General features: G+C 34.6%; 1 protein-coding gene across 4 annotated transcripts in view; it reads right to left on the bottom strand.

The window, feature by feature from the left end:
- Positions 1–12,599, bottom strand: part of LOC145249724 (complex I assembly factor TIMMDC1, mitochondrial-like) — a 227,470-nt gene that overhangs the window by 15,773 nt on the left and 199,098 nt on the right. For all 4 annotated transcript variants that reach the window (XM_080111627.1, XM_080111625.1, XM_080111628.1 and 1 more), the window contains exons 2-4: positions 11,178–11,501; positions 3,067–3,232; positions 532–620 (exon numbers count right to left, since the gene is read on the bottom strand). In XM_080111627.1, the coding sequence (XP_079967753.1) occupies positions 532–620; positions 3,067–3,232; positions 11,178–11,491 (569 nt within the window). In that variant the 5' untranslated portion in view covers positions 11,492–11,501. The remainder of the gene's footprint in view (positions 1–531; positions 621–3,066; positions 3,233–11,177; positions 11,502–12,599) is intronic.

The following is a 12,599-nucleotide window of genomic DNA, read 5'->3' as shown; positions in this document are numbered from 1 at the left end:
ATGTTAAGGGGTCAAAATTGGGGTCAAAGTTAAAAAAAAAATTTACCTTTGCAGTCTCTACCAAATTACTCAGCCAATTTTTGGTCTAAACATTTGAAATTTTACATAAAGTGTATTCAGACACAGAGCAATCTTTTTAATAGGTTTTTGGCTGAAAATTTGGCTGCCAAGAGGTCAAAGTTCGAAAGATTTGACCATTGCAGTTTCTAGCAAATTATTCAACTAATTTTGGGTCTAAACATTTGAAATTTTACATAAAGGGTATTTAGACATGCAGCAAGCTTTTTAATCAGTTTTTGGGCAGAAATTTGGCTGGCAAGAGGTCAAAATTGAAAGAATTATCCTTTGCAGACTCTACCAAACTCTGCCAATTTTGTGTCTAAACACTTGAAATTTTAGATGTAGTTTATCTAGACACGAGTCAAACTTTTTAATACATATATACATATGCACATAAAGTTATGAACAGTACATAGGGCTCGAGCAAAGCTGGGTTGAACTGCTAGTATGTAAAAAAAATATAATACTTACAGAAAGATTGATGAGAAAATACCAACTCGGTAGGTCCAGATGAAACCCGATTTCATTCCTGCTAAAACCACATGGTCGTTCCTTAATCTCTAAATAAGAAAATCAAGACGGAGAGGATAATTGAGGTGAAAAAAAAAATTGATTAAAAATATGAGGGGCATGCAATAAGTAATGCCCCTGACACACTTCCCATAGCAGTAGAGTAACGAAACTTGGCACAGTTATTAGTCTTTCTCTACATAGGAACCACCCAGAGTTATGCATTTCTCCCATCGTTTGATGGAGCTCTGAAGACCGTTTTTGTAGAACACCCCAGGTTGGTCCTCCAACCACAACGTGACTTCAGAAATCAAGGCTGCATCATCTGGGAAACGCTTTCCTTTCAAAAACAACTTCATGGCTGGGAAGAGGTGAAAGTCAGAGGGTGCTAGGTCAGGAGAGTAGGGAGGATGGGGAAGGATTTCATAACCACACGCCCGTGCTTCTGATCTGGCGACATGCAAGTTGTGGACCAGAGCGTTGGTCCTGCAGGAGGAGGGTACCTTTGCTGATCTTGCCCCGCCTCTTGATTTTGATAGCTTCCCTTAATTTCCCCAAAAGTGAAGCATAATAGGCTCCTGTAATTGTGGTACCCTTTGCCAGGAAATCTGTCATCACTACTCCGTCCTGGTCCCAGAAGACTGTGAGCATGACCTTGCAAATGTAGGGTTGCACCCTTGCCTTCTTTGGAAGTGGTGAGTCCAAGTGCTTCCACTGCATTGACTGGGCTTTGGTCTCTGGATCATAGTGATGGACCCAGGTTTCATCCTGTGTAATCAGTCTTTTGAAAAACTTTCACTCATCTTCTTGGCACATCTCCAAATTCATTCTCAAGCACTTGACACGTTCTCGCTTCTGGAATGGTGTGAGCAACTTGGGAATCCATCTGGCAGATACCTTATGCATATGCAAATGGTCATGAATGATAGTTTCCACAGACCCTGTACTAATCTTGACATCTTAGGCTATTTGGCAAATAGTAATGCGCCGATCTTCCAAAATGGCAGCCTCAACTTGACGGACAGATGCCTCATCAATGGCATAGGTGGGGAGGTGGGGGGGGCGACCAGGTCTGGGAGCTGTTTCCACAGACTTCCGGCCATGTTTGAATTCATGATGCCAGCGTTTTACAAGGTCATATGATGGGGCATTATCACTATAAGTTTCTTTCATTTCATCAAAAGTCTCCTGTGGTGTGCGTCCTTTCAAATACAAAAACCGGATCACTGCTCGACATTCAACAGGCTCCATTTCACACCTGACTCAGTTCAAACACCTGTAATACAGAAACCACAATTAGTTCAAAGCTGTAATTTGCCACATAACCCATAGAGATATAAATTTCAGCTAGATCAGACAACTGGAAGTGGGCCAGGGGCATTACTTATTGCACGCCCCTCATGAGATATAATTTGATCTCTATCTCAAATTCATTTTAAGCATTGAGATAAGTCTAAGGTGGTAAGTCTGACTTGCTATTTACTTTCTTGCTTCTCACAATTTAAATGGTTTTGTTCAAAGGTTAGAAAAAGGCACATGTTTTACCCTCTAAATTTTGTGTAACCGGATGGAAGTGTGTGTATATATATATATATATATTTTAATTTTTTTTTTTTAAATGTAAATACAGTCATATCTTGGTACGATGTGCAAACCGTTTTAGTCATATTGGATATCATCAGAAAAAATTAAGGTACAAAAACTAAAAAGGTTCCAGACCTTTTCAAATTTTGTAGGAGAGAAAATTTGCCATGAGTGGCGATCGGCAAAAATTAAAATCAAGATATGACTTTATTTATATTAAAAAAATAAAAAAAATATAATTTGCTCTCTTATGATTGAACACTATCAACGACCCTTGTTGAAATTCAATTATTTTCAAATTTTGGATATCTTCTCACTGGAAAAAAAAATTTTCTCACTTTGTTTTTTTTGAGATTTTCTTTTAAAAATGATGGGTGAGCCAGTTGCTCCTCAGATACTTACAGAACTTGATTTTCTTATTTAAAAATAAAACAATTGGATTAATTTACATAATATTTAGAATGTGATATGTTTGTTTCATCACGCATATATATATCATACTGATTTTTTTCTTTATTTTTGTTTTTTCATATAGGGGAATTTTGGACTAGGACATCAATATTTTTTTCTTTTATCTTGATTCATGAAACTCGAGTTCTAATTTAACTGCTCAAGTTGTTTTATTTTTAAATAAAATCAAATTTTATAAGTATCCAAGGGATGACTATCTCAGCTGCTGTTTTGAAAAATATCTAGAAACGAGAGAGATAACTCAAAACTTGCAAGAATTTTGTTGTAATGTCTACAAATTTCCATTAATTGATTTTCTTCATGAAAATAAACCTACTCAATTAATTTATGTGATTTTTGGAATATGATCACTTTTGTTTCATCACAGGTACGTACATCATTTTTCCTTTATTTTTATTTTGTTTTTAATATAAATTGAATAAGAGAAAAATGAAAACTCACCGAAGCTTGGAATTGTGTACGGAATGCTGTTGCCTGGTTTTCTTTAGCAAATTTTTCGCCCCCGTGCTTTCCTCCAATGTAAGACGTAATCAAGAATGTCATGCCACAAATTTTCAGCAATGATTGTCCAATGAACCACAGTTCAGGACTCTGGAATCCGTCAACACTAGAAAAAAAAAAATGAAGTTTATACAATTCATAAATATAACTCTAATATATACAATAAAATCAGTTGGATTCTAGAGCATTGCCATTGAGTAATGTATTAGAACTCTGTGACAAAAGTAGAGATTATGTTAACCCTTTATAACCTGAAGTATGATGTAAATGATTAAAAAGTATTTATTGGTAATTTTAATTAGTTTAAAAGGTAATGATACTATGATTGTCTTCAAACTGGAAAAATTATCAAGTTCAATAGTTAAACTACCACTGAGAACAGTTGCATTTCATAAACTCGTACTTGTACAGTTTAAGCAAGACATTAAAAAATGAAAATATCAAAAAACGTTTATATTGTACACATCCGTTATGGAATGAAGTTCTTGGAAAAAAAAATTTCACTTAATTTCATCAATTTTTTTTTTTTTTTACAGCGAAAAACACTTTGTTATGATACCGAGCAAAAGGTTTGATTTTTAGGAAGAAAAGCTCGTATTAAAGATGGAAAGGGAGTGCCAGCGCTTTAAACTGAGTTATCTCCCCGTGGCGTGTTCAAAAAATTCAAAGATGGCTACCTTCAACGTGCTGTCATAAAAACGTGTTTTTCCACTGTAAAAATTAAAAAAACTACTCGATCAAATTAAGTGAATTTTTTTTTTGAGATCTTCAGTCCAAAACGGATACGTATAATAGGGTTTGTATTACTGTACACATAGATTCGAAAAAGTTGTCAAAAAACAAATATATAACAAATAAATGTTATCAAAGGCAAGATAAGTTACTTTTCTGCCAAACTGGATATATTTTTTGTGTTTTTATTCAATGTAAAATATTTATTCAGCTCGAAAAACATACAGTGGTTACCGATGTATTCGAAAATTCAAGATGGCGTCTCACACCCTCTTTAACACCGTAAGTTTGGAAAAAGGTGTTATAAATAAAAAACTATACAAAATACTATTAAAAACCCGCCGAATATATGTCAACCTGTGTCACGGTAACATATATTGAACAAGTTTTTAACAGTATTTTATCCGGTTTTTTATTTATAACATCTTTTCCCAAACTTTCCGTGTTAAAGAGAGAATCAGACGCCATCTTGAATTTTCGAATACATCGGTAAACACTGTATGTTTTTTGAGCTGAATAAACATGTTACATTGAATAAAAACACGAAAAATATATCCAGTTAGGTAGAAAAGTAACTTATCTTGCCTTTGATAACATTTATTTGTTATATATTTGTTTTTTGACAACTTTTTTGAATCTATGTGTACAGTAATACAAACCTCGTACAATATAACCTTTTTCGATATTTTCATTTTTTAATGTCTTGATTAAACTGTACAAGTACCCCTAAACTTACTCACGCACACACAGACAAAGTTCCTTTTATATCATAGTAGAGATGTGTGCGCAGAGAATTTGGTGCTAGTGCAGTATAACATGATTTCAAATAAAATGAATCTTCAGTAAAAAACACGATTACCTACTTATGTGTCATGTTGAAATTTGTAAAAATCATGAAAAATGATGCAATAGAAAAATGATTACAAGTAAAAATAAAATTATTATAGAGTTTTATCATCAATATTTAAAGACGTTAACAGCCAAGGGAGGTAACTGCAGTTTATGATTTTGACAAAATAATCGTAATCCAATATTTTGAAGTGGAAAATGGCAGACTGCTAATATACTAATGTTTTTTTTTTATGTTGTTTTTTTGTCAAAAAAAAAAAAATAAAATAAAAAAAGTTATTGCAGAACTTCTCGATCATTTTTCATAATTTTTAGAATTTTTCTTAATTTCAACACAACGTGTAATTATGTAAAAGTTTTATCGTATTAATGTTAGCCCTTTATGACCTGAATTATGATGTAGATTATTAAAAAAGTATTTATTGTAAATTTTAGACGTTTCCACTATAATGATCTTTCATTATGAAGTTCAATAGTTAAACTATCCTCGAGAATTTTTGCATTTCATAAACTTACCTTGATCATTATACATTTTTGAGGTATCTGGCATCTACCCAGATACTGAACTAATACGTACAAGGCGTGTTTGAATCAATTCCCACTTTATTTATGCTGTTATATTCATTTATTTATGATTGAACGAATTAGTTCAACCAGGTCATAAAGGGTTAACTAATATGAATTTTGGTAAGGGTCACATTATTACATGTCAGGATAACTTGGCAGCAAATGGAAATATACCCAACTGCAGGTGGCAGAAGTGAAACAGTAGTTAAAGGTTAGTTCCCAGAGACAAAATGCGCATGAAATACAAGGTTGAATGATACGGTAGAAATGAACAGAGCTTTTTTTTTTTTTTACATGGAAATCACCAATTATCAAGGCCCAGAAGCAACTCGGGGATAAGGGTTATTGCGTGTACAATAATCAATGGGATAGTGTTGTAGTATTCATTAGTATTGGAGATTTGATAAAGAGTCATTACTTAAGGGGGTGGTACATCAGGAATTTGTTTATGTTGAACTTGAAGACATCCAAGTTGAAGTCAGGTGGGAAACAGGCAAGCGGTAGAGAGTTCCACAGGTGTGCAGCTCTAAGAAAGAAGCTTTGTTCATGGAATGTACGTTTTGATTTTGGGCACAGATAAAGAGTGGGGAAAATTATTGACAGTGGTTTCAGCAAGACAGGTGTTTATCGTGAAAGATTGGTGAGGGGGGACCAGAGATTGGAGCTCAGACGAGCACTTGCCATGGAAATAACGATAAAGCAAAGATAGGCTCACAATGTCTCTTCTGTGGGAGAGAGGTTGCAGGGAAGAGAAAAGCTTTTTTTTCTTTCACATCTGTATCTCCCCCGTCCATGTACTCTTTGTTTTTTTATTACGTTTTTCCAATCGTTCTTTTTTTATTTATTAATCATTGAAAAGTTTTTCTGGCCTTATTTTAATTAAGAATTATTGAAATTATTATTTATTTATTTTTTTTTTTACAGAATTATTCAAAACATTTTGTGCTTTTTTTTTCTTTTTTTAAAAGATTTATCGAAAACGAATAAAGATCGTGCAAGTATTGGAGATTTGATAAAGAGTCATTACTTAAGGAATTTGTTTATGTTGGACTTGAAAACATCCAAGTTGAAGTCAGGTGGGAAACAGGCAAGCGGTAGAGAGTTCCACAGGCGTGCAGCTCTAAGAAAGAAGCTTTGTTCATGGAATCTACGTTCTGATTTAGGCACAGATAAAGAGTGGGGAAAATGATGGACAGTGGTTTCAGCTAGACGGGTGTTTATCAAATTTATCAAATCTCCAATAATTGTATTGTTTTATCTTTTTATAATTTTATTAATTTTTAGTGCATACTTTTCAACAACATTCTTTTCTTATATTTTATTTCAATAAATTTCTTCACAATAGAAATACTGAAGAACAATAAAAGTGAAAGAACAGATTTACCTTGTCACCACTTCCGGTAGCAACCATGCCAGAAATTAGGAAGTACGTTAGCTGGCTAAAACCAAGAAAATTTATACAATTCATAAATGTTTGCATACTTCTAACATATAAAACAGAGTCAGTTAGATTTTAGGGTTTTGTCACCGTGTTAGACATTGGGACCCGATACCAGTAAGCAGCAATTAAGTTAACTAGTATGAATTTTGGCAAGGGTCACATTATTACATGTTAGGATAACCTGGAGTTTTTTTTTGTTTTTTTTAATAAGAGCCACTGTTAAGAAACACCCGATGAAGGTTTAAGACTACACTGATCAAAATGTTGTGAAAATAGCACTAAGAAAAAGAACAGTAGTTTGAACAATCCAAATAATACGAATTATCAATTCTCATTTTAAAATTTTAAAAATGTTAGATTAAATCAGCACCTTCACTTTTGATCTGAATTGAAACACATACATCAAATCTGCTACCAAGATCACTGGAAAAATGGTTAGATCATTTTACCGCTCCAGTAGGTATTTCACTGCCTATGCAATTCTCTATCTGTATAAGAGCTAAGTACATCCTAAAATGGAGTACTGTTGCCATATCTGGGTAGGAGCTGTTCAACACGCCTTGTCTTACCTTGATAGAGTTCAAAACCAGCTTCGAAACCTAGTAGGAGATGCCCTTTTCTCTTCCCTGCAGCCTCTTTCCCACAGAAGAGGTGTTGCGAGCCTGTCTTTGCCCTATCGTTATTTTCATGGCAAATGCTCGTCTGAGCTCCAATCTATCCCCCCCCCCACACTTTCCAAACTTTCACAAAAAAACACTCGATTAGCTACAAACACTATCAACAGTTTCCCCCGCTCTCTATCTGTGCCTAAATCTAAATGCAGAGTCCATGAACACAGTTTTTTGTCTGAGAACTGCCCACCTGTAGAACACAATTCCATTGACCTGCTTCCCAATTGTCTACAGCATGGTAGCCTTCAAGTTTTATGTAGACAAGTTGTTGTTGAGTCTTAAATAATCAAATTGTACCCAACTTATAAGTGGCTTTCGGGCCTTGATAAGTGGTGACTCCCTTGTAAAAAAAAAAAAAAAAAAAAACAGAATATGAAAATGAAAAGGACTTATGTGCTTTCAGTTTCATAAACATATCAGACATTTTGAATTCTAACAACTATAGTTTGTTAGAAAAAAGAAAAGAAAAACAAAAAAAAAAATGCAAAAACATTTTTTTCACCAATCACAAATAAGAGCCATTAAGATACGACTGAAGAAGGTTAGAGGTTACATCAGCCGAAACGTTGCAGTAATCCTCAGGTAGTGCTCATCTGGAGGTTGAAGGTTCAATCCTCAGTGCAGACGATACTAAGAATTAGTGATGGGACTATTCCAATATTTTCCCCAATTCCGTTACAGTTACCAATTCTGTACTAAATTCTGAATCTCAATACAATTACTGATTCCGATTCTTTATAAATCTCTTAATATTTAACTATAAAGTTGTTATTTTTCTCTGATTACCATAAAAACACATGTCAAAGGTGCAGATATTTTCTCAAACGTAAAAACACACTTGTGGAGGCAATCTGTAGTTTTCCTTGTAGTTTAAAATAAATATTTATTATTCTATTATTATTTCCAGCAGTGGAAAACTTTGTTTTAAATAAAATACAATTACTGATTCCGATTCTTTATAAGTCTCTTAATATTTGACTATCGAGTAGTTATTTTTCCCCGATAACCATAAAAACACGTGTTAAATGTACAGATATTTTCTCAATTCTAAATTCCCTACAGGTTCCTGAATTCAACAAGCTACAACTGAGGAAGGTTGGAGGTTACATCAATCAAGACATTGTGCGAATAGCATTCAAGTTGAGAACCGCTAATCATTTAAAAAAATTATACCCAATTTACACTTAGTCCCCCCTTTGTCAAACTTTCACAAAAATCACACAACTAGCTACACCCACTATATATGATTATCCCCACTATTTGTGCCTAAATGTAAACACAGATTCCATGAACAAAGCTTCTTTCCCAGAACTGCTAATCTGTGAAACACTGTTCCATTGGCCTGCTTCATGGCTGATTACAATATGGTAGTCTTCAAGTCTAATGTGTAAACAAGTTTTTGTTGAACCGTTCCCTTAAATAATCCAAATTGTACCCAACTTACACCATTAACAATTATTATGGTAATCTATAGATATAAAAGCGAAAATGTATGTATGTGTGTATGTACGCTTTTCCTCGATGTCCACAAAAGGCTTCTTTTAGAGAAGCGCTCGCTCGCTTCACAACTTCTTAAAACTTTTTATATCATCTATAAATTGTAATATCTCGCACTTAACCATGGAGCTCGCCTGTCTATTTAATTTTATTGACTTTCAAACGTTAATTATTCCACATTTCCCGCATCGACACGTGTTACATTCGGTTTTCGGTATAAACAAAAAGCGAAACTCGACTCTAATCACAGGCCCAGAGCCAGTGGTCTCTAGAGAGCTAAGTAACGTTTGTTCAATGTCGACTTCGTCATATTAGACGGTAGCTTTCATTTCGAGACGAGGGAGCGAGTTTTTAAAAACAAACAAACTGATTTATTGACCTCATTAAAAACTGTCCCGCACAAAATGCTAACTGCTGAATAGCTATCGCGAAAGTCAATCAAAAACGCGCACCTGTTTTTTTCACACTTTACTATTTTCCAACTGCGTATCGTCAAGGCTTCGGTTTTTTTTCACGGGCACCTGTTTTTTTTCACATTTTCGGGTTTTTTCACACACACCTTCTAACACCCGGGCAACGCCGGGTACCCCTCGCTAGTCTAAATATAAAAGGGAAAATGTATGTATGTATGTATGTGTGTTCGCTTTTTCTGTATGTCTACAAAAGGCTTCTTTCAGAGAAGCGGTCGCTCGCCTAACAACTTTTAAAAATTTTTATATCACATATAAATCGTAATATCTCACAGTTAACAACGAAGCTCGCCTGTCTATTTAATTTGCTCGATTTCGGGAAGATAAATATTCAACATTCGTCGCTCGCCGCATCTAGGTTAGTCTTTTTCCTATAACATCTTGGGAAAATAAAAATCCCGCAGTCAAACTTGACTTCATTAACTCATTAAAACGGGCACCTGCTAAATCCAAGTAATTAAATAAATTCAAACGTGTTTCCGTTAGCATCTCGCGGTGGGGCAATAGTTAACGTCGCACGTTTTTTTGTTCACACTTTAATTTACAACTTTGCCTCAATGGTTCGGGTTCGATCCTCATACTTACTTTTTTTTTAACCCCCCCCCCCCACACACCTCCAAACACCCGGGCAACGGTGGGTACCCCTCGCTAGTCTGTATATATAAAAGCGAAAATGTGTGTATGTATGTATGTGTGTTTGTGTGTCTGCTAAAAACCTTTGACAGACAGAATAAAAATTGACAAACTTGGTATCATATTGAAGCTCCATCCTTAGCCCGAAAAATATTGAAAAATTGGCCAAAAACGTTAATTTTTTCACCCTGAAATCAACAATTTTCTACAGGGAGGGATCAACAAAAACCACCCTCTCATGACAAGATCGGTTCTATGCATGCGTCAGATGACGTCATGAACTGATTTAGTTTAAATATTTGAAGAACTGACACAATTTCATGTACATCGTGTTAGCTCAGTTGGTTAGAGCGTTGGTTCATTATCTAAATGTTTTGGGTTCGAATCGTGGTGTGAGATTTTTTTTTTTTTCGATTTTTTAAATTTTAATATTGAAGCAGTGTTATTTAAGACATTTTTCACGTAACGTTTGTTTTTCTGTTTTTTTTTTACTTCGCTTATTAGGTTTTCATTAACACTCCCACCTCCGACCGACCACACACACCCAAAAACACCCGGGTACCCACCGATTTTTTAAATTTTAATATCGAAACAGGCTTATTTAAGCCATTTTTCACATGTTTTTTTTTTTTGTTTTTAGTTTTAACGTTCGTTTTTCTGTTTTCTTTTTTGTTTTTTTCGATTTTTACATTTAACATCATTCGTTTGCTTTACGTTAGTTTTTTTGTGTTTTTTTTTAATCATTTTAAAGCTTGACGTCTCGGACAACAAATATCGAAAAATTGGCCAAGAACATTAATGTCTTCACCCTCAACTGGGCAGTTTTCTACAGGGAGGGGTCGCTTTTTTCACGAGACATACCAACATATGTACATACATACATTTAAACAGACAGGTGAGATTTATATCATATTAGAGATGGTGGTTTAAGAAAGTTTGTGGCGGCGACGAGAATCTTGAAGATGATGAGGGTAGTGGTTGGCCATCGAATGTTAACAATGGTCAATTAAGAACCTTAGTTGAAGTCAATCCACGCAAAACTGTTTGAGAACTTGTTTCTGAATTAGACATAACGTATACAAAAGATGGGAAAGAACAGAATCCGAACAATGCAAATAATCCGAACAATGCAAATAATACAGAATTTGTAATTTTTTTTCTGACGAATTCAAAAAATTCGATTACACTTACTCTTTGGTGTACATCCTCTTGAGGCGATCCGAGCCAGTTTCCGATGAAAGAAATTGTTGGATTTCGACTTCGGATATTAAGCTCTTATTTTGCACGACTTTCTTTTGTAGACTTTCTGCAGCGGCCGTCAAAGCATCAGCTGGACTGACGGGTTTGTTTTGTTGAACTGGCAACTCGGAAGCATGAATACGTGGAAGCTGGAACAAACTCCGAAACTTATGACGCAAAGAAAAATATCCAGGAGAAGCATTTGGACAAGGATAATATTTTTTTAAAATCGGAGACGTTAAACGGTCGACTGGCGGATCTTCCATTATACAAACACTGGAATAAAAACGACAAAAGATTTAGAAAAGGTTCATAAGAATAGAATTGTCACTAATGGCGTTAGAATATTATGGAACTTGTGATTAATTTTCAAATATACAAATACATGTTTAACATGGTACATGCGTATGGGAAAATATCTGCAGCAGCGAAGGATAGCTGGCTGGGAAGAGATTAACAGAAGAAGCAGTAGCCGAAAAAAAAAAAAGCATATGCAAATTAGAAAGTATGGGTGAGAAGAGTAAAGAAAAAAAATAAGAAGGGTTCAAAATCTATATATCTATAAATGTGAAACTGTGCGTGTTTGAGTGTGTACATTTCCCTACCAAACTACTCTGTCAATTTTTAGTCTACAAACTCGAGATTTGACATAAGGCGTATTGAGATTTGGGAATTAATCGGTTTTCAGCCAGAAATTTGGCTGTCAAAGGGTCAAAGTTCAACGATTTAACCTTTGAGAACTCTACCAAACTCCTCCACTAATTTTGGGTTCAAACACTTGAAATTTTAGATGTAGGTTACTTGGACATGGTTCAAACTTTTTAATTTGATTTGAGCCCAAAACAATAAATGTTAAGTGGTCAAAATTGGAATTAAAGTTTAAAAAAAAAATTGACCTCTGCGGTCTCTAATAAATTACTCAGCCAATTTTTGGTCTAAACATTTGAAATTTTACATAAAGTGTATTCAGACATAGGACAAGCTTTTTAATAGGTTTTTGGCTGAAAATGTGCCTGCCAAGGGGTCAAAGTTCTAAAGATTTGACCTTTGCGGTTCCTAGCAAACTATTCAGCCAATTTTGGGTCTAAACATTTGAAATTTTACATAAAGGGTAATCAGGCATGCAGCAAGCTTTTTAGTCAGTTTTTGGGCAGAAATTTGGCTGCCAAAAGGTCAAAAGAGTTGACCTTTGCAGACTCTACCAAACTCCTCTGCCAATTTTGGGTCTAAACACTTGAAATTTTATATGTAGGTTACCTGGACATGAATCAAACTTTTTAATATATATATATATATATATATATATATATGCCATAATAAGTATTGAAAATCTATAATCGAAAAAAATCAGAATAAAGAAGGAACAGTCCGATC

This window comes from Euprymna scolopes, chromosome 28, assembly GCF_053919585.1.
Source record: "Euprymna scolopes isolate OS-2025 chromosome 28, ASM5391958v1, whole genome shotgun sequence".
NCBI classification, from domain to species: domain Eukaryota; kingdom Metazoa; phylum Mollusca; class Cephalopoda; order Sepiida; family Sepiolidae; genus Euprymna; species Euprymna scolopes.
This window is presented reverse-complemented; position numbering and strand designations above follow the sequence as displayed.